This window comes from Mesoplodon mirus, assembly GCF_964341445.2.
Source record: "Mesoplodon mirus genome assembly, chromosome: 19".
NCBI classification, from domain to species: Eukaryota; Metazoa; Chordata; class Mammalia; order Artiodactyla; family Ziphiidae; genus Mesoplodon; species Mesoplodon mirus.
The window spans coordinates 19,332,921-19,355,323 of record NC_138995.1 but is presented as its reverse complement, the minus strand read 5'-3'; the positions used below and the strand labels follow the sequence as shown (position 1 = coordinate 19,355,323).

The following is a 22,403-nucleotide window of genomic DNA, read 5'->3' as shown; positions in this document are numbered from 1 at the left end:
GAAGAGAAAGGTAACCAGCAGTGGGCGGACCTCACTTTCTGGCTCAGGGCCGCCCCCGGGGGTCCGAAAACCCCACACAGAGGCACTGACACTGATGCCGCTGCCCGCCACCTCCCTCCTCCGCCAGGGTAGCTCACCCAGGGGCGTGTCCACCAGAATGGCATTGTAGAGCTCGGCGGGCGTCTGCGCGATGTTCACGGCCTCCATCTGCTCAAAGCTGCCTAGTGGGTGGCACTTGGGCACGAGCTCGGCGATAGAGCGCTGGTGCAGTGTGCCCGTGATGAGCAGGATTACGTTGTCAATCATGTAGCTGTAACTGCGGGAGGCACACAGCAGCGCGGCGGCCCTTGAAGTCCTGGCACAGCACCACGCCCCTGCCCCCAGCCGGCGCAGGCCACCAGCCCCTCAACGGCGAGCACCACCTCAGGCTCCTTTCCCTGTCCAAGGGTGCCCCCTCCTCTGGCACCAGAAGCACAGGACAGACATGGCCCCTCCCTGGGTTGGGGGGAGAACTCATGCCCCACGAGTGATCAGGAAGCAGGTAGTAACTACCCCCCAGGTGTGAACAGTGTTCTGGCAGGACACAGGAAGCACGGGCACACGGAGGTGCGGCACACGGGCCAGCCTGGGGGATGAAAGAACTGGGAGATGAAAGCGTGTTCTGGGAAGAGGGAACAGTGTGTGCAAAGGCCTGGAAGCAATCGCTGAGTGGCGGACGCCTCAAGGAACTGAGCACGGTCAGGGTTGGCAGAAGGAAGGGAACCGGCGCGGTGCTGCCAGCAGGCTGGAGCCTAGAGGCGGGTCCTGTGGGCCCGGCTGAGGGTCCTGACTTCGTTTTGAGCACGAGGGACCCATGAGCAGGATATAAGCAAGGAATACCACAAGCACTCTGGCTGCTGGTGGGGACAGAGGGGGAGATGGCAAGTGGAGGAGAGGCTGAGGAGTGGAGTGGCGAGAAGCTTCTCTAGGGAAAACCAGAGAAGACTCAGAGGGAGGGTCCCTGGAGTAAGGCCCCTGGTCAGTCAGGCTGAGACAAGCAGGCAGACAGCTGCCCTGTGCAGCCCACTCCAAAGACAGGGCACTGCCTCCTCCTTTAGGGCCTGAGGATCCACCCAGGATGGCCTGGAGGAGACCCAGAGACCTGGAAGGAGCCTGGGCTCAGGTCAGTTCCCTCTGGCACAGAAGGCCCGCTCTGGACAGTGCACGGGCAGCAGAGGGGGCTGGAGAGCTGGGGAGGGGTGAGGCTCCCCAGCTCAGACTTGGCAATGGGCAAGCTCTGCCTCCACACATTGAGGCAATGCCACAAAGGGGCTGTGGCCAAGAGTTCCGTGTAGTCACCTGTGTGAGGAATGGGGTGAAGAGGGCGAGAGGGCCCCAGTCAGGCTGCAGGAGCCACAACATTCCTCCAGCTTGTCACCAGTGATGATCTCAGGGCATGAGGCAGCTGGATGAGGCCTGGGGGTTCAGCTCCAAGACCAGAGTGGGGCTCCCACTGAAGGGTGGGAGCTGGGCTGGAGGCTGCTGCCCTGAATTGGGCACTGAGCACACCCTGGCTGTTGGGTGGGCCAACAGCTGTCCTGTGACAGTATCTTGAGGCTGTCCAAGGTAGGAAGTGGCCCCCAATTCCAAGGGAAGAAAAGTAAGGAGGTGGTGGCCTAGGCCTCAGCTCAGAGGGCTGGCTACTGGGGGAACTCCCACAGGGCCTGCCAGGAGGGCGGCAGGAGGAAGAAACCACAGCTCCTGTCCCCGCCTGACCCCCACCCCCCGGCTTGCTACACACTCCCCCAACTCCCACCCAGCCCGGTGCCCTGCTATGACCTCTGCTCTCCCGGGCTTGGGGCCAGGCAGCTGCCCTCTCTCCGCCCCCAATCCGGCTGGGTCAGCCACAGGATGTGTGCTGAGAAGAGACAGGTCTGCCTTCTCAAACTGAGGGCTTCAGGCAGGGCCCATTCACAGCCGCGAGCCGAGGGGCCCGAACGGCCAGCCTTTTGCCCCAACCTGACAAAGAGCTGGCAGAGTCGAGGGACCTCAGAGAGATCCCGCCAGAGCTTTGTGCCTTGGTCTCCAGCCCCGGCCTGCACTGTCCCTACCCTGGACAGCACATCCCTCTTGCCCCTGATGCCTCCAGAATCTCACGCACCGCAGGACCCAGTATACGTCATCTCCTGCAACACTCCACCTGTGTCCCATCCAGCCCCCTCTAGCCATCGTGTTCCCTGAGACAGCCACAAAGTCCCCACCCCCGAACCCGAAGATGCTCGTTCACGCGCTCACCAGACTTTGGGCAAGGACGGGGAGAACGCTGTACCTCTTCGACTGTTCTATCCAACGGATCCCACAACCACCAGCATCACCAGCCCCACTGTCACAGGATATGAGACACAGAGGTTTCAGGCCCCAGGCCCTGTCACATCATACAGCAGAGGAGCGCTGTGTCTCCTGGTCAGTGTCCGTGCACCTCCACCCGCGCCCAGGTCCCCACGCCTTGACTCTGCACTCCCCATCTAGCCTTGTCTTCTCAGAGGAATCTCCACAAGCCAGTTTCCTTTCTCTAAACCTCTCCGCTCCTTGCACCACAGGGTATTCATTTATGTTGGGGACAGGGCTGGTGTCAGGGCCCAAGGAAGGTGCCTTGGCAATCGCCAGGGTCCTGACCCAGCTCAGAGCTGAGCCCTGTGGGAAGACTCCACTGTCCGGCTTTGCTGCTGTCCCTCCAGTGATGTGGAACAGGATGGCTAGGATTCACTTTTCAGCCCTGACAGCAGATGTGAGGGCTGGTGAGAGCACCCCCTGGCTGCCCCCAGACTCTCCTGCTAGAAGTCCTGGCTGGGCACCAAGGGAAATGCTAAGCCAAGTAAAGCTCCCCAGCCCCTTCCAAGGCCCCCTTCTAATCCAGGCTAGGCCAGCTTTGGATGACCCTGTGCCAGGCCCAGCGGCCCCCTCCCCCGGGTCAACTACAAGGTTACTACGGCAGTAGCCCCTGTTCCTCTCCCCTGCCCAACGAGAGCCAGAATCTCCTTTCCTGGGATGAGAGGAGGCAGGGCATGGCAGAGATGAGGCCGGCCCAGCCGTCTGCTTTTCCCCCAACGTCAGGGAAATCCTCCTTCCCGTCTGGCTTGAGCTGCCGCCTCCCTGCCCCCAGAAAGCCACTCCACCAGTCCTCCCTTCATTTGGCCTGAATAGGAGAGTGTGAGGTTCCAGCTGGTCAGCATCTCCCTCCAGAGGAAGACAGTTGGGGAGTGGACAGGCGTCTGCCCGCCAGGCCAAAGAGGCCCTCTTGGGGTGGGAGTAGGGCAGTCTGTATTCCTCTGCCCTGAGGCCCTCCCTCACCCTGTGCCTTCAAGAGTCAGCTTGGGCCAAAAGAAGTCTTGGGATGGGGTTTAGAAAGCCACTTCCTCCAAGAAGTCTTCCCAGCCCCTAGCCAAGCCCTGTCCCTCTGCTGTGCCCTTTGGCGCCACCTGCTGGAGCATGATGGCTTGCTCCCATGGTCTCATGATTTGGCCCCGGGGGCCAGGCTTGGTGCTGGATAGGCCATGATGACTTCCCGGCCAGTCGGCCCATCTACAGCTCCCAGCAGAAGCTGCTAGTAAGTACCTGTGCTCAATCACATCTGGGTCCTACAGAGCACTGCCCAGGTGGAAAGTGAACAGAGATATCAAGCTGTGACTTCAGCACATTACCTGTCAAGCCTCAGTTTCCCCTCTGCAATTAGGATGACTGAAGTACAGCCCCCAGCAGAGCCAGTGACGCCCTGACCTTCTCCTTATTAAACTCCTGCCCCTCTCCTGAGGTCCAGTTGGGTCCTCCCTGACCCAACCTGAGACCTGAGACTTCTCAGCATCAAAGGGCACCTGCATACTCTCCCTCAGGCTCAGGAGCACAGTGTCAGCCAGTGCTGGCTCTCCCTCAGGGCTGGAGCCGGCTCGAGCCCAGGACCCAGAAAACACAGCAGGCCTAGTGCCCCAGCCTACAGAGAGAGACCCTGCTATCAACTCAGAAATGGTGGCTGTGGACAGTGAAGGCTGGGGGGCCAGAATAGGGAGGCCTAAGGACACATGATACCTGCTGTGACCCAGCAGAGCCCAAGGTTTGGAAAATGTGACCTGGGGAGAGTGGCAGGCCCACTGGGCACTTGAGGCCATTGTCCCAGGACAAAGCTTCTTTCCAGCTGCCCACTCCAGGCTGGTGGCACTGAGGCCCCTGGCACAGTAGAATATGAGACCTCACCTCCCCCAGATGGTGCAGGTCACCGTGCCCGGGCTCTGCCAATGGGTACCTGAGCTTCAGGCGGGTGCTACACACTGGAGACGGCCCCTCCAGGGAGGCTCACTCATCTAAGGACAAGGCCTTGGGGCCCACCTGGGAATCCCCAGAGACCAAACTCACTTCTCCACAAGCCATTCTCTCCCAGCTTCCCTTCTGGGGCCTACTCTCTCATAGGACACCATATGGGATGGTCCGGATCAAAGTCTCCTCTGAAGCTCAGAAAACCCAACAGAGGCTCTACCCCATGTCAGACAGCAAGTGAATGGCTGAGTCTGGAAGGAGCCCTTGGTACAGTGATGTATTACGTATGTTATCACCATGAAATTGAGCTGAATCATCTCAAAACCACGTGACTGATGACAGTCTACTTCAGAGGGACCTCTCTCACTCAGGGCCTGTCTACCACACATGAGGCAGCTGCCTCCACTCTGGCCACCCACTCTGAGTGGCCTCTCGAACCCCATCGGACCCTCGAGTCCTCTCAATGCTGAAGCCCCTGGTTCCATTTGTGGCAGCTGCCCACAGGCCTCCCCAGAAGCTATCTGCACCACCACCGGCGCCCATCATACTGCATCCATAAGTCTCCCTCCCTCCTGGCACCGCACCTGGCCCAGAGCTGAATACTGGTCATGTGTGTTGGCTCAAGGCTGGCTGGGATCTACAAAAGCACTGGACACTGTCTCTCACACAGGAGGGCAGAGGACACCTTGCCCAGCTTCTGCTTGCACACCTGCAATGACAAGGAACTCACTGCCTAATGCAGAAACCAGTTCCAGCCATCCTGGGGCAGCTCCAAAGGCGACTAAGAGATTCTGAAGTCTGGAGCTAAGATGACCTCTGTGGTGGTCCCAACCTCCGCCCCAGCTGGGCCAGCTCTGTCTGTGGGCAGCACTGGCATTGTTCCCTCAAGCCCCCACATCCAGGATGGGATATCTAGCTAACACATCCATCACCTGGGGATGGCGCTCTCCTTTCCGGTAACATTCCTCTGGACATCTCTAGGGTATCTGACTCCTTCCCAGAGGGTCACAGAGCCAGGGGCCCCGTGCTCCACCTGCTTGGGACATGTATGGTTCCCCCTGCCTTCCCCCAATTCTTCTTTCAAATGCCCTTCCCCTCAGCCAAACAGCCACCTCCTCAGGGAAGCCAGTGGCGAGTCCCTGGCCTGGGGAGGTCCCCTGGACAGGCCCCTGTGGAAGCCTTCACCCCTTTCTGCAACACTCCTTACTCCTGGGATGAGCCAGGGTAGAGGAGGTTACGGAGGTGGAGTGGAGGAGGAAGAGGAGGAGCAGCCGGGGAGGAAGGAGGTAGATCGAAGAGACACCATGAGAGGAAGGAGACTGCTGGAAGGAGGTAAGACGGGTGTGGCTCCTATTAGGTCTGGAGACCCTGGCCACACGAAGGTCAGCAGTGACCTTAGCCGGGGCCTTTGGTGGAGTGACGGGATGGCTGGAAGCGGACTGGAGGCTCAGGATGCAGGAGGTGAGAGAACACAGAGTGAATGTAAAAGTTCAGGCCGCACAAGATGGGTTTTCAATGGTGTGAGAGATTTGAACTTGTTTAGATGCTGTTGGGAAGAATCTAGAAGGGAAGGGGCTGCACAGACAGGAGTGCAGATGAGTGGCCCTCAGGGTTCAGGGAGTGGGGTGAGGGGACTCAGGACATCGGCAGAAGGACCCAAGAGAAGAGGAGGGTACCTCTGCCATTGGAACGGGGTTGCAGGGCACAGACACAGTGCTGGGAGGTGGACTGGCTTCTACTGTCTCTGTGGAGAAAGAGGTGGGCCATCTACCCAGAGAGAAGGCTGGGGGCAGGAGATCAATGGTGTTTAAGATGGGGAGGCGGTCTTCCCACCCTTGGTGGGGAGCTGCAGGGTGCTGAGTAGGGAGAGCGAGTGGCCAGCTGGGCAGGGCCAGGCCAGGCCAGCTGAACTGGTAAGTGTGCATGTCTGGCAGCAGGGAAAATCCACCCAACACTGGCGTCCCCGGCTCTGCTCCCGGCAGCGGAGGTGGGGGAGGGCGCCTCGAGGCTGGAGGCTGCTGGGCTTCCTCCAGGGCTGGGGAGCTGCCAGCCGGGTGGGACCATGAGATGGGCGGCCAAGAGCGCTGCGGATGTTGGCAGAAGAGTGCTTGAATGATGGACCAGGGAACCTCAGCTGGGGAGGGAGGAAAATGAAGACAGAAGGGGTGGCGGGGGAGGAAGCAAGGTCCAGAGCCCTGCTGAGTCCGGAACCCATGTCCCACAAGGGGCTGAGAGTGGGCTGGAAGGCCTGAAGGCTGTGGGTAGAGACGGGGTGCCTGACTCAGCGATTTCAGGGCCGGAGCAGTTCCAGGTGGTGACATGTTCTTGGGCAGCCATCGTGGGGGTGGCTCAAACAGAGAGCAGGGGAGCAGGTCACTGGAGATGACGAGGTCATGAACGAGCAGCCACAGGCTCAGACAGGCTGACACGTGGCTGCCGAGCTATTCCCGAGACAGAGCAGGACTGAGGGGATGGGAAGACTGTGAGCCACAATCACCCATGAATGGAAGGGGCGGGGAAGTGACAGCCTGCCACAGGATAGTGCTTGGCTGCTTTAAGCATGCTTGGCGCTTGCAGCCAACCTCCAGCAAACAGCTGGCGGCCATGCAGCCTCAGTCACGCTCAGAGCCCTCTCCAGTTTCATGGCCTGGCAGGCTAAGACCAAGCCTCTGAGGGCACCAAGACAGGCCAGGGGCTGGCACACAGGCAGGTGGCCAAGCAGGCAGCAGGATGGATGACATCTGCCCTCTGACCACTGGCATGGGGTCAGCCTCCTCTGGCCAGCCTAGCTAGCAAGGCCAGAACATTCACCAGGAAGCTGAAGGAGCCCTGTGCAAACAAGGTGAAGGCTGGGCTCTGGCAATAAACGCACTGCTTCCTGGTATGTCCTTCAGCTCTGGCCTTGGGGTAAAGGACACCCAGGCCCAGGCTAGGGGTTGACTGACAGATGGGCACTGCAGTATGACCCCCAATGTGGCAGCACGAGACACATGCTATCTCTGGCCTCCTGCCCAGAAGGACCATGTCGGCTGTACCCTAACGGGGGCCAGGGCAGTGTGATATGGATCCAGCCAGGACAGCAGGGAGGTCCCCCGGAAGGAGGCCTGTGGCCAGGAGACAGCCTGCTTCCCAGCCTGAGCCCTTCAAGTGTCCCAGCCTGTGGCCTCAACCCAAGGATAGAGCCCTTCTGGTTGCAGCCCCTACTTGAGCAGGTGGATCTCGACTAATGGCTGCTCCTGGCTGGGGGTGGGAAGCAGCCCAAGCAGCAGGCATCCAGCCCTGTCCCTGCAAGTATAAGTGTAGGAGGTATGGCAGGTCCCACGGATCTGGGGGTCCCACTAGCAGGGAAGGGTTAAAGCTAGACAGTACCCAGAAGAGCGCCTGGAAAGGCTTCCCCACAACACACACTCACACTCCAGCAGTGCAGAGCACGCTCATGTAAGCCAGCCACCGATGTCTCTGTCCACCACCTGCACTGGGCAGCCACCTGGGCTGGGCCCAACTCTTTGTCCACCAGGCCCTGGCTCATGGCTCCTGGGCCATCCTGGCAGAAGGGGCCTCTCTACCTCCCTGTTTCCATAGGCACACCTGGCGAGCAGAGGCTGTCTCGTCCAAGTGCCCTCCCCAGTCTGTAGGTCTCAGGGTCCTTTCCTCTTCTCCAGGAGCTTAGTGGAGGCAGGGTTGCACCCAAGGATTAGACAGTAAGAACGCTGGGCAGCCAAGGATTGTTAGCATGGGGGCCTGGGCCAGAACTGGGAAAGGTGGCCAGGTGTTCAGCACCCTCTCCGCCTTGCCCCACTTCTCCCTGAGACCCAGGGCCGTGGTCAGAGACGACAGAGGAGCCTCAGCCCACACAGGGTCATAGGGCCTGAATGGTCCATCCCAAAACCTGACTCTTCAAGGCTCTACCCATCCCCCAACCCCATCATGGGCAGTGGGGGCCTGGTGAGTGTTCAGGGTGAGCGTTATAGGGTGAACGAGGGAAAGGGCTCCTGTCATCCCTGATGCCTGCTGACACCAGGGACGCAGGGAAAGCAGCTTCATCCAGCACTACAGCGTGGGACACTCGGGCCTGCCCACCAGATTCCCAGACAGCATTGAGGTGGCTGGTGACCCCATTTTATAGGTGGTGGCCCGGGCCCAGCATTGTTGAATGAGCAGCCCAGCCACCCAACCCGGGAGGACCCTGCTGACAGAGGAGCTGTCCCATCCAGTGGGGGGAAAAGGCCCTATAGAGAACACTCACGTAATGAAGTCCAGGAAGCTGGCGAGCGGCTCATAGGCATGGTTCCTCATGTGGCGGAACTCCACCACCATCTTCTCCTTGAGCCGGTCATCGATGACGGACACTGTCAGCGGTGATGCCTCATTGGCCAGGAAGTTGCCGTAGTCGGTGCTCTGCAGGTGCAGCTTCAGGTCTGAAACCCAAGGGTGGGGGGTGAGAGCCGGCCGTGCTGAGCCTCCCCAGGACCCCAAGTCCCTGTCCCCACCCCGACTCTGGGTCCCAGACCCTCTCCTGCAGTTGTGCCCTGCTGCTACCCTGACCTCCTGCCCCTGCCTCCACCTCCCTGTTGGCTCAGAGCCTACACCAGGGCAGTCAGGCCAAAGCCAGGACACTGGGCCCCAGAGTCCAAGTACAAGTAGAACCATTGTTCCCCCAAACGACAAGAAAACCTGGGAAACCCCAACCCAAGGTGCCATTCACAACCCCCAGCCTTTGAGGCTCTCCTGCATGGTGGGCTCCAGGACGGCCCTAACTTAAAGCAGAATAAGACATGGGCCCTACCCTCCAGAGCCTCAGGGTTAAAGGAGCAAGCCAACGTACCCCCAGGCAGAAACAATGCATATGAAATGAAGGACATGCCCCAGGCCAAGGGTAAAGTGGAGAGGGCACCAAGATAGGACTGAGAGGACACTCCAGGCTGGGCCAGGCAAAACGCAGGGACAGGAAAATGCAAAGGAAGCAGCTAGCAGGATGGCATGAGTGAGGAGTGGCCTAAAGGGCAAATGAGCGGTGTGAGGCGGAGATGAGCCTGGGGAGAAAGACTGGCCTTGCCCGAGGAGTGGCTGGAGGCAGGCAAGCCAAGCCCACGGGCTCTCCTGAGCTCTTCAGAGCAGGGGTGAGGGAAAAGGGAGGAGAGGACGGAGCAGAAGGGCCCTGGGGAGGCAGGACAGGTTGAGTCCCAGGGGAATCGTGGCAACAACCTGTCTCACAGCTGTTGCCCGTGCATCCCATCCCCCAGTCTCTTCTCCACCCAGCAGCCAGAGCGATCTTAAAACACCAGGCAGACCCCATCACTCATCTGCACATCCTCACCTCAGGGCCTTTCCCTGTCCCCTTGCTTGGAAAGTGATGAGCTCTCCTCAAATGCCCATCTTCAGAGGCTTCTCCTATAGCCCCACCACTGTGTCCTTTCATTTGTGCCATTTTTCTTTGTAACACATCACATCCCACCTGGCACGGGGCACATAAACCGCGGGAGCAGGGACTCTGGGTCACTGCAGTATGCTAGAGCCTAGAACACAGTATGTTCTGGTGCATTTTCATGTTCAGTAAGTAACCGTGGACTAAATGCAAGACTGGGAAGAGGGCTGGTGAAGACAGCAGGAGGGTTTGAAATTGGGGACACTGTGGTAGTGATGGCAGTACCAAGGACAGTGGCTGAGGAGGGACCCACGTGTGCATGTGCATGCGAGTGTGGATTAAGGCCCAACAGTGGAGGCTGGCTTCTGCTGACTGAGGAATGCATGCTTTCTGTGCCCTGGAAGGTTGCCCAGAGGATGGCAGGAAGGGTGACACCTGTGAACATTTCCACAAGCGCCACCCCCCTTGCCCCGGCTTAAGGCCTCCCCGTGTGTCTGTGGACCTGGATGGCCATGCTATACCAGGCTGCTTAGAGAGGAAGGGCGAGTGGGGCACATCATCGCTCTACAGACTTAGGGGAACCCTGTGGTGCCCCTCCTCCTGTACCCCATCAGGAGGAGAATGCTCCCAGCCCAAAGTCAGGTGTGCCAAAGAAGAGATGGAAGAGTATATGGGAGGGAGGCGTGGAGGGAGGGAGGAAGGGAGGGGTGCATGCCATCGGAGTGGCCACTTTCTACCTGCACCCGGGTGGCAGTCAGCACTCCTGTCCTCTGTGGCTCCTGGGCACTCAGAGTGGACTTGAACCTCGTGAGGCCTGCAGGAGGCCTTCATCATCCGCTGTCTTTGCCATTGCTCTACCATTCACACCTTTTTTCCGGTGGCCACCCAAAAGGGGGACAGAACTGAGGGCAAGGTGGGGCAGGGAGAAGCCACCAGCCCCCTGCTCTGCCCCGTGGACCCCGCTGCCATTTTGCCCAGGAGGTGTGCACACTCCTCCATCCTCACCCCCGGCCATCTGCTGTGAGCCCTGCCCTGGGTCCATTCTTCCCCCTCCTCACCAGTGTGGCCAAGGCCCACCTACACCTAGAATAAGGCATGGGGTAAGAAGGTGCTTTGCTCAGTAATGCTCGAGTTGTTGCAGTATTTGATTAACCATTTGGTTGTTACAGAAAAATTCTTAACTCTAATTGAGGGATTTTGCTGTATTAGCATAAGCCTGTATTTCCACCTCTAGTGATGGGTTTTACAAGCTAGCTTTTAATATTCCTGACTCTGGATAGGTGCACAAGTATTTTGTTTTGTTTTTTTAAAGAAACATGGGGGACTTCCCTGGTGGCGCAGTGGTTAAGAATCCACCTGCCAGTGCAGGGGACACGGGTTCGAGCCCTGGTCAGGGAAGATCCCACATGCTGGGGAGCAACTAAGCCCATGAGCCACAACTACTGAAGCCCACGCGCCTAGAGCCCGTGCTCCGCAACAAGAGAAGCCGCTGCAATGAGAAGCCCGCGCACCGCAACTAGAGAAAGCCCACGCGCAGCAACAAAGACCCAATGCAGCCAAAAATAAAAAATAAATAAAATAAATAAATTTATTTAAAGAAAAAAAGAAACATGGTTTACTTGCACAAAACTGGTAAGTTTTGAGAGATCGTTAATGCCCTCGAAGTGGTTTTTGTGGGTATGAAACAAATGGTGAGAATATGAATTGGTACCTCTTATTTTCATACTGAAATTAACTCTACTTAATTTATCAAGTCATATGTCATATGCCCTGCTTTTACATCTTTTATCTATCAGTAAACATTGTGATACTTGAAAAACCTAGTGGGCAGGGAGTTATGGCCCGGGCAAAGTAGGTGCTCCAATCCCCACTAGGGGAAGCCACAGTGCGGACAGCAGCTGGAAGCCCAGGCCAGGATGTGGTGTTCTAGGTCAGACGGTCTGGCGCAGCAGCTGCCAGCTCAAACCTGTCCATTTATCCAGCCAGCCACTGCAGCCAGCAAAGAGCCCTTCTCAGGCGGTGACAGGCCACAACCAGGGCTTGGAAGCCAGACCAGATGCACAGGGCAAGAAGCAGGGCAAAACCCAGTCCTCTTGGCAGGGCCCCTCATGCCAGTGGTCCCACTATTCTCTGGGACAGTGAGTTTGGGCCATGGACCCCAGCCCGGCCCCCTGATTCCTATCCTCCAAAGCATCCAGGGGCCAGGCCTCCTGACACCCCCTTGCCTGGCCATCCTTGCACTTGCTGCCAGAAGGCTTCCCCAAGTGCAGTGCTACACCTCCACTACAGCCGCCCGAGCTCTCCAGCCGCGTGAAACCTCTGTGCCCCAGCCTCACCTACTCCACGGCGCTGCCCTCCCTGGGCAGGCTCGCTCCCCAAGTCCCCCACCGCCAAGCACCCTCTCTCCTCTCCAGCCCCCACCAACTCCATTCGACACCTGGCACTGATGAGGTGGGAGGCAGCACCCCAACACAAGGCGGGAACCAAGACCAACTCTAACTGGAAACAGATGGGCCCTGCTGTATACTTAACGCCACGCCAGGAGCAACCTATGTGCTGGACCCGCCAGCCATGCCCATTTCACAGACTCAAAAAAGGGAAATCAGAGGAAACATGAAACATGTCGAGTCCCACAGTCAAGCATAGAGAGGCTGGGGATATAGATCAGACCTGGTGGATTCTCTCCATCCCCAACTCTGGTCTCCTCTCCTCCCCCACCCCTTACATTTTTGACCATTCTCCCATGGCCCTTGGCCCAGGATGGGCCTTTCAGATATGGACGCAGCTGCCCAGGCAGACTTTAGTTCCAGAAGAGCTGGCAGGTGGCAGAGAGGTAAGAGGGGCCACAGCAGGCCCCTCCACAGCCTCAGAGGCAACCTGGACACTCACTGCCCACCTGACAGGGGCCCTAGACTGTCATGATTCACGGATAACCCCTCTGGCATCATTTGTGATGCCAGCCATTCCTTCAGAAGCTAGTACGTGTGAATAAGAGGGGCAAAGCTGATGGGTGGACTCTCCTTTGCATGCCCCCCACCCCTGGGGCTTAGCATGGGCCTTGAAGCAAACATCCCTGTGTCTTGGCTACTGCGTTCTGCTGACGCTGCATCTGGGGACTTGGCTGCTGGAACACAGACGACCGGGTGGTTTCTGCTAGTGTTTGTCAAATCAGAGCAAACCCGGGAGATTCTACCCAGAATCCTGTCCGAGGCCTGAGTTTTCCTTACCAGGAAACTCATTTTTAAAAGCCCCCAGTGACGACACCAGAGGGCCATTCCAGACCACTTCCCCTGGCCAAGACCCACTTCTCCCTGTGACCCAGGGTGAGGGGACAGCCCACTAGCCAAGAAGGCAACTTGGAGGCAGGCAGGCTAGCCGATCCTTTGGCTCAGACCACACAGGGCTTCTGAACCAGCTCTGACTCTGTTCAAGAAACCTGGCGGCCAGGCCCAGTGGCTGGCAACCCCAAGCCCTTTACACAGTTCTCAGGGCTGGGACAGGCCCATTAGAAACCAGCCCCCTCCCCTCCAGCTTCCTGCTCTCTCCGAGGGATGTGGAGGAGGTGTAACTGGGGGTGGGATCAGAGCATAGGAGAAGAGGCCTGGAACTTGTTGAGAGCTTTGTGGGAGACTCAGCCACCCAGCCCTGGCCCAGCCCCCGAGGGCAGACGAGGACGCCAGGGGCTCTGGGAAGGCAGGGGCTAATTCTGCTCTGTGCCCTGAGCTGGGAAGCCTGAAAGCCTCGGTGACAGCCCCTGAGAGCCCCAGACGTGCCTGGGCTGAGGTGTGAGCAGTGTTCTGGTTAGCACAGACGTGGGGGACTGCTCTGGTCTACCCACAAGCCCAGCTGTCTACCCCAAATCCTCCCATCCATGGCCCAGCATCAGGAATGTCTGGCCAGTCTGGGATCTCTCACAGCAAAAGACTTCCTCAGAGGCTGAGTTGTCACGTCCAAGAAGATGCTGCTGCTGTCAGGAAGTTCTCTGCAGTACAACCTAAAGCCCTCCACAGAGGGCTCAGTTTCAGTTTCAGCTGAGGGCCCTGGGCCAGCTCCTCAGGGCCCCTCAACCCCACCCAGGACCCTCCCAGACCTCGTCTGCTTCCCAGTGTTGCCTGTCCCAATGTTCTGTTTCCCCCACCTTCACTTCCCGGGGCCGCTCAGGCCTCCTCACCGCCACGGTGCCCTTTTGCTGGTCTCCTGCCCCACGTCTTGGCTCCCAGCTCCCAAGTCCACTCTCCATACCATCACCAGAGTGTTGTTTTCCAACTCCAACGTGTCGCTGTCACCTTTACCCAGCAGCCCCCGTGGCCCCAGAGCCTGGCCTCCTCCCCCAAGCCTGTGAGGCCCCACACCCTCAGCCCTAGCACAGCCTCAGCCTTAGCCCTTGCCTCTCTGCTCTACGGGTGCTATTCTCCGGCTAGGGCGACCTGCCTGTGATCGCTGGCCCAAGCAAGTGCTCCAGGCAAGTCCACAGGGTGCCCGCGAGAGAAGCCCTTGAAGTCCAGGAAACAGGGCTGCTTCCTCAGGCCCAGCCAGAGAGGCTGGTTTGGGAGGGCACACCCCCGCCTGGCAAGTGAGAGCCCTGCCCTCCCTCCTCCACAGGGCACCCCGGTCCACCTTGAGACTGCCTGTGTCAAAGACCATTGCCCTACCCCAGCAAGATCCAGCTGAGCTCTTTGAAGGCGCCTGGGCAGGTTGTAGCCCAACACCCACCTGGCATGACTGTTCCTCCCAGGGCCATGCCAGACTCAAGGAGGCCCCATAGCTGCCATCTGTCCCTCCACTGCCTGCCAACCCCCAACCCAGGTCTTCTGGGCCAGGACCCCTCACCAGCAGAGCCCAGGCCCCAGCTAGCACCTCTGATTACCACTCTCGTCCCTGATTAGCAGGAGGGCATGAGGACCCCTAGCCTGTGCAACACTCTCTGCTCTCTGAGGGACCAAGTGTGGGCTTGGCAGCCAGCTCCAGCCAGACCTTGAGAGGTGGCATCTGGGCAGCCCTGCCTCCCATCCACTTCCTGAAACCTTTCCCAGATCCTGCCAGCCCTGAAAGTGATCTTTCAGCCCCACCAGGGCTCCCAGGGGCAGGCAGCACACGGCGTCTCCAGTCCCCAAGCCTCTGCAGCAAAGGCCCCAGGGAGGCAGGGAGGGAGGGTCTTGGCCCAGGCCAGGGGTTGGTCTCACACTGCCTCAGGGGCCCAGCAGGCAGAGGCAGCCCTGGCACAGTACACTAGGCGGGGCAGCCCCCTGCTTTAGACTCACCCATGGCCTCATGGCCCACGGAGGGGCCTTGCTGGCCAGCTGGCCACGGCACAGTGTGAGAGGACAGTGTGTTCCCAGACTTCACTTCTGCTTTTCCAGAGGTCACTCAACGATGCTCTCCTGGGGAGCTCAGGGGTTTTCAGGAATTGAGGCCCGCTGAGTGAAACCAGATGTGCAAATATGCTCCCTAGAGCCTAGCGTGCCCATCCTGCCACTCCCTGCGAGGGTGGTGGAGCCCTGGAGCCTGTTCTACAACTTTGCTGGGTCCAGGTGAAGGGACTGCTTTGAAGGGACTAGACCTGGGCTCTACCTCCAGTGCTCGTTCTGCCCTAAGGGCTCTCTAATGCTGCAACTTCCAGGGGCTCAAAGCAGGGAAAACTCAGACAAATGGACAGATGTGGACAGACGGCCAGGCTGGTGGCCCAATGGAGCCATAACCACCCCCCCTCAGCAAATGGACTTTGTTTGAATCTCCTCCCCAGGCTCTGGGGGTGAGGGAGACCTCTTTTCTTCGTATCAGCTCCAAAGCAGATGTGTGCACTGGCTGGCTGGCTCTGCAGGGTCAGAGCGCCACATCTGGGACTCCCAGCGTGGGAGCCACAGCATGGAAACCATTAACCCTGGGTTTACCTGGGGGCTGCAGCACAGACTAAGCATCCTCCTCATCCCCAGGCCTCTGCTACCAGGGCCCATCACAGGCTCCCTGTAGACCTCATGTAACTGACTAGTCCTTGGTTTCAACTCTTCCTATCAAATACCAGCTCTTCCTCCCCTCCCTCAGGTGTCGCCTGGCATTACCCATCCAGAGCCTTGGCATTGCCCCCACCCCAAACTGACGTGTCCATGGCCTCTTGCTAGCCCAGGACAAGGTCCATGCACAGCCACAGCCCCTCTCTGAAGCCCCATTTTGCCAGGTCACTGGTTTCAGGACATAGCTCCTTAGGTGGTTTAGTGGGACAAGGGAGAGAGACCCTGGGCTTTGGGACCACAGTGACCTGAGTTCAAATCTTGTCCCACAGCTTGGCCCTGAGCAGCAGGTGGAATCTCTGGACCCAGGCTCCTGGCCAGTCACCTGGTGAAAGGCCCTGCAGTGCCAGACTCCGAGGGTAGACGCTGAACAGAGACAGTGTTATACAGAGAAAACTGAGCATGGCACGGCACACCCAGAGCTCCCCAATGGAGAGGCTCAGTCCCAGTCAGGTGGTCTGTGTTCTGACTCCAGTCTGTTGCTCAGACCGTCCCACTCAGCGCTCCAGTGTGCCCCTGCCCTTCCTTCCCATAGTCCTGACCCTTCCCCAGGGCTCTGGTGTGTCCTCTCCCCAGGGGCCCTTGTGCAGCACGGGCACGCACACGCACAGGCCACACTCTGCTATCTCCTGGGGAAGGACGAACAAAGTGGGCTCAAAATCTGGGACTCCTGTCCCTACGCCCATGTCTCACCTCATCTATGAGCAGGATCATACAGAGCTTTGGGCAGCCCGACCCCAAGGACCCGGACAGAGGCTAGGACCCAACTCTGCACCACCCACCACATGGTGAGCTATTGCCCTGCTGCCCTCGGGAGCAGGCGGCAGCTGGTGCAGCCAAGGGCAGCCGCTGCTCCATGGGAAGCCCCCGGGCTGGCGGGCCAGCAGTCTCGGGAAGAACCTGGAGGTTACTGCTGGCACGGCCACATGCAAGTTACTGGGTTTCAGTTGGCATGAGGCAGAGATCCTGCAGGAAAAGGACAGCGAGTTCTCCTTCCTAGGTCCCTAGGCTGCCATTTTGTTTCATACTGGAGGCCTTTCAGTGAGGTGCGGCATTTGCAGAAGGGGGATGGGGCTGATTTGTAGAAGTGGCCCGGATGACACCAGGGTCGGTGACACCACCCACCAGCATATCAGAATCAGAGATTTGATTAGCGGGAGTGTCACTCCCCTTGTCTAGGAGGCGGCAGGATGTCTGCTGTCTAGGTGGCAGCAGGATGTCTGCTGTCTAGGTGGCAGCAAGGTTCACCACCCTTCTCCTTGCTCCGAGACAGGTGGCAGGTGGTGACAGAAGCACATGTAATTACCCTCAGGAACACCTCGTCCCTGCAGCTGGGAGAACGAAAGCATCACTCACGGCCCATGAGGAAGTCAACCCATCCGACAGTCAGGAGGGTGCCAGGCAGGTGACAGTCCCACGTGCCAAAGGGAAGGGCAGAGCTAGTTACTGCTGCACCCAGCTTGGGCAAGTTCCAAGAAGCTCTCCTCTGAGTGGAGATCCGCCTGGATAGCCCTTCACCAGGACGTCCGCACCCAGGGCTCCACGGAACTGGCGTGTCCCAGGAGACACGGGGCTTGCAGGGCAGCTTCCCTTGTTGCCCTCCACAGCCCAGGCTGAGAATCGAGCGAGCCAGCCTCGCCCTGGGAGGCAGGGCCCACATCTCTGCTGCTGCCCTGTACTTTGACCCTGAACAAGCTCTTTCTTCTCCAGGCTTACCACCAGTTACAGTGCATGCACGTTGGAGTGGATCTGGGGCTGCGAGCGAAGAGCTTCTTTTCACTTTCCCAAAGATGTATGTTTGCCTGGGTGCTGAACGAGAAGAGGTAAAGTGGCCCTGCGTGGCCAGGTGCCAGGCAGCCCAGGAAAGGCCAGCTGTGGCAGGGAGCTTCTCAAAAGCTGGCTCATGCCCATGTCTGGCTCCTGGGTCCACTGGCCCACACCGCCTGAGCAATCCTCTCTGCCCTTGATGCTTGGCTTCTGTTCTACATGCATAGTCCTTTGGAGGAAGGACCCTAAGAAAAGATGGAGCTCACTTCAACTAGGGGAAAGCAGTTTTAGGGTCCCAGGGGCTGCTGTTCCTGTGAAATTAAGCCAGGTCAGGCTGGATCCTGGCTGGAGCATCATGCCGGCTCCACGGTACCTGGAGTCCAAGCTATGGAAATACTCATTGTGCTCAGACCTAGGCCCTATGGATGGGCTCTCAGGATCAGGCCTCATTTGGGGCTGCGAGCCATGCTGTTCTCAGCACGAAGCCTCCTTCCCTGCAGCTCACAGAAACAAGACCAAGCAACCCGGGCCAGGAGCAGAGTTGATCCATTCCATACTCATGCCCAGCATACCCAAGAGGCCTGGGCCAGGCAGGAAGTGGCAGGAACAGTAGCATCCAAGCTGGTCCTGTCCAGGACCCCTGACCCCCTCACCCACCCTGCTCAAGGGGCTGACAGGAAACACGCAGGGGAAGCAGTAACACACGAGACTGAGTCTGCTCAGCACTCAGGCCGGCCCTGGGAGAGAGGTGGTCGCCTACTCCGGGAATCTCATAGCACTCCACTTTCCCCAGGCCTTGCCACACGGCATCTCGCTTGGAGTTTAAAGTGTCGAAGGTGGGGAAAATGGGTGAGCTACGATCCATGACTGGCATCCTTGGGCCCTGTGTACCAGGTCATGGGTCGCAGCTCACCTGTATTCCTCGACTCCCAACCCTCAATTCCCACGCTAGATACCATGTGGCAAGCCCTGGGGGAATGGCAAGGGCCCCAGAATCAGGGTCTCTTTCACCTGACCACTCCTTCCCGAGTTGGGGGCCGGGCACAAAGAGGCATAGTCCAGGCAGCCTTCAGTGAACAAATGAAGCAAAGAATCAAAAAATGCAGAGTGACTGGACAGGAGGAGCAAGACGGGTGTCAGGAGACCATAAGCAAGGCCTTGGGCCTCACCTGGACCCAATTTCCCAGGTAAAATAAGAGGGTTGGATAAGGTTACTCCCAGGGGCCTGGCCAACTCTGACACTCTCTACCCTGATCAGGCCTGGATCTCTCTGACTCTGTGTGACCCCAGCCCCTGAGGGCCACGCAGGGGCTCAGGGTAAGGCCAGAGGCCTGGGTATCCAGGAAGCAGCCCTGGCAGAGCTCACAGCAGGTGCTGGGGAGGCCCGGGGCTGTGGAGCAGTGTGGCAAGCAGGAAAAGCTGAGTTGCAGCAGCAAAGACACCACAGATGACTCCCTGGAGGGGAAAGCCCCATCCGCCAGCCAAACACGAAGCCTCAGCTGAGGTCAAAGCCTGAAAATCATTGCCTGAGTGGCCAAGGGGGGCCAAGGTCTGGCCCAGGGCCAGGCCAGAGTTGGCCAGGAAAGCAGTGCCCGGCACCCAGTCAGGGCTGTTCCTCCACACATCCCTTTCCCCGCCGCAGGTCCGCCTGCCACCCCTCAGGACTACCCACCCACACGGGGGCAGCCCCACCCCAGCCCCTTGAGCTGCAGGGTGCTGAGTGCAGATGGGCAGAGCAGGTGTCAGGCCCAGCCTACTAAATGGCCCTTCAGGGCCTTGATTTTCCTGCCTCTAAAAGAAGAAGAAGGCCAATATTCCCACACAGGATAGTTTTTTGTTTTTTTTTTTTTTTTTTAATCAACTAAGGAGTCGGTGTTGGATGAGGCAGAAGCCAGGGAGGCCAATGGAAAGACCCCTTCAAATTGGGGTGCAGGGTGGAGAGTTGTCAATTACCTGATAACATGACTGTATGTACCTATACTCTAGAGAGTCTGGGGTGCCTGATTTGGGCCTCTTCCAGAGTCACCCTACACACATGTACCTGTATGTGCCACATGCACCCCTACGTGTCCCCCAAAGTGCTGAAGAAGGCTGGAGGAGAGAAGTCTGTCCTGAGGATGAATTTTCCGTCTCCTGGAGGGAACAGAGTAGCAGGACCAAAGTGGAGGCCACCTGGGGAAGGATGGTGCTTCTAGGAGCCTAGGAAGCGTGGCCCTGACTCCTGGGCAGCCTCAAGCTCCTACTTGGAGCTCCCAAGACCCTTGGTTCATAGCTAGCACACTGTGCTGAAGCTGCCGCTCCGACTCTGAGGACTGCCAGCGTGACCCAGGTGGAAGTAAACAAGGACAGCTTGATGGTCAAGGCTGGAGCAGTCTACACTGGGCACAAGGTGGACAGCATCGGGGAATTCTCCCTGGCCTTCCCCTTCCTAACCCAGGAAGCTGGGGCACAGGGAGGTGAGGGTGGGAAGAGATGGACAGACAGGAGACACTGAGCCACGAGCCCTACTTAATCCGGGAAAGCCAACTGGGGCTTGGATGAGGGAAGTAGGGCCCGGGGCAGAGTCCCAAGGGACAGCGGCTAAAGGCAGGTGCTGCACAGAGAAGCAGAGGAGATGCACTAGTGGGCCCGGCCACACCCCCTTCCCTGGCTCTCAGGCAGCAGAATGGTCCTGTTCCACCACCTTGTGGCCAAAGGGAGGATGACACTGTCAACAGCCAGAGGCTCTGCTCTGGCTCAGCGCGATTTAATAACAGCCTCAGACTCCTGGTCCACATCTCCCCCAGCCGTTGATCCCTGAGGGAATAGGCTGCAGGCACCTGCAGAGCCATGGAGAAATGTGTCACAAAGAACAAGAATAGGACTGAGGTGGACGTGAATCGGGAAAGCCAGAATGGAGACAAGGCGAGCATGAGTCTGATCATGAGGGACTGGCCTGTCTTGCATCTGTGAAGCAAGGGGCCTTCTGAGGGGCAAAACTGAAGAGGTTACAGAGGAAGCCTGGTCATCCTCAGCTCTCTACACCCTTGTCCTCCAATTTGGCCAGACGCTCCCAAATCTCCAAATCTCTTTATCCAGCTCTCTACCCCCTGTCTCTAATGTTTAATGCTGTATCAAAAAAAAATGTGCGTAATAACCTAGAAACAGGACAATCTACAACACGGTGCACCCCTCCAGGACGGGGGCCTCAGCTTCCCCTCTCCCATACCCCACACTCTAGCCCCCTGCCAGTACCAATAAAGATCTGCAGCTCATCCAATTGTACAAATATCTATTGGGCATCCACTCGGCTAGGCATGTGCTGTTGAGTCCTAACAACCTGCAAGTGATGTCTGTTTCATTTTACAGGTGGGCAAACTAGCTTCAAGGCATTAAATCACATGCATAGTGTCACCCAGTTGGCCAGAAAGGGAGCCACGGTCTGCCTGATGCCTGGCCTCACACACAACTCAAGAAAGGTCCTGATGACCCAGAGGGGCCCTAGGGTCCTGACTCTGAGCAGGCAGAGGTGATTTAAAAGAGAGACCATTACATCATGTCCTCATACCTGTTCATTCTTAACGCTGACCCTTCCAACAAGCTGGAGTGCATCTAACAGCTGAACCCAAAGCACAAGAACAGCTACAAGTAAGAAAAGGTTCTAGGGTGCTGTAGCAGGTGCTCTGACCACAGGGGGCCAGGGACAAACTACTGGAGGCAGACCTGGGCCCTCAGGGACAGTGGTTTGGTGTCATCTTGTTTCAAGTCTAACAGCCCTAATTCGGGAGAAAGCCTGTTATGTTTAGTGTGTGCCACTGTGAAAGCAAGAAAGTGAGACTAATACATTACAGAATGGGTTTATGCAAAATGTTCAAAATTTGGATCTTTCGCTCTCTTCCATCCAGAAACCCTGGTCACCCAGAAAGCCTCATCTTCAAGGGTCCCGGACGGCTGACATTTGCCCGTGCTGAGGTCACCTCAAAAGGTCCTAAGCACAGGTTCAGACACTGGCTCCACCTCAGAAACCAGGCCCAAGAAATCAGGGAGTAAATCCAAGGACAAGTGTGTTAATACCCACCAGAGCAAGTTCTGACATGAACTCTGGGGCAGGGCTTATGAAATGGGGGTTATCAATTCCTGTGTGGACTATCTTGACCATAAACAGCTCCCCAGATAAAACCAGGCTAAAGTATATACTAGTGCAAGATGTAATCAGTGAAGGGAAAGCAAGAAGTAGCGGTGGGGAAGAGGCGACAAGGGAAAGAGAGAAAAATAGGCAGGTGAGAGGTGAGCTGCACGTGGACAGGGGCTTTGGGGCTCTAGTCTGAGTGACACGAAGTATCTGGCCCTGGCCCTCATGCATCCCCTGGACACTGAGTCTTCTGGTGTAAAGAGAAGGGGCTTGATGGGGGCTCCCTAAGGCTCAGACCAGCCCTACGATGCTGTGAACTAAAATCTGGAAGAACACCCCAGGGTCACCAGCAGGGGTCTTGGCTTGGATGGTGGATGGGTGTAAGTAGTTTCTCTTTGCTCGCCTGTATGTTCAAATTTCCTTTATTTTACATATCTTTAGCGGATGATTTAAATTACAAAACATTTGTTCACTACGACACATTTGAACAATGGAAGGTACATAAAATTTAAAACTGACATATTCCCCCTCCCAGCCTTTCCAATCCCTCTCTGCAGAGGCTGCCACTCTAGACTTGTCTATGCTTCCAAACACGTTTCCATGTGCACATTACCTGGCATTCTACTAAAATGGGACTATATTACACGCAACACTTTGCAATTTCTCACCTAGCAAGATATTTCTAAATCAGTCTTCATGGAACATCACACTTTTGAGCACTGGAATAGTATTCCACTGTAAGCACAGATCATGATTTATTTAACCAAAGCCTGTCAACGGCTACTCCGCTGGTTCTAACAGGTTGCAGTTACCAACAGGGCTGGTGTGAACACCTCTGTATGCGCCATCCTGTGCTAATTTAGGG

General features: G+C 57.7%; 1 protein-coding gene across 1 annotated transcript in view; it reads right to left on the bottom strand.

Annotated features, from left to right (window-relative positions):
* The window catches only part of ATP6V0D1 (ATPase H+ transporting V0 subunit d1), a 38,466-nt gene that overhangs the window by 5,955 nt on the left and 10,108 nt on the right, over positions 1-22,403 (bottom strand). The window contains exons 2-3 of the mRNA XM_082607371.1: positions 8,534-8,705; positions 138-316 (exon numbers count right to left, since the gene is read on the bottom strand). Coding sequence (XP_082463497.1) covers positions 138-316; positions 8,534-8,705 — 351 coding nt within the window. The remainder of the gene's footprint in view (positions 1-137; positions 317-8,533; positions 8,706-22,403) is intronic.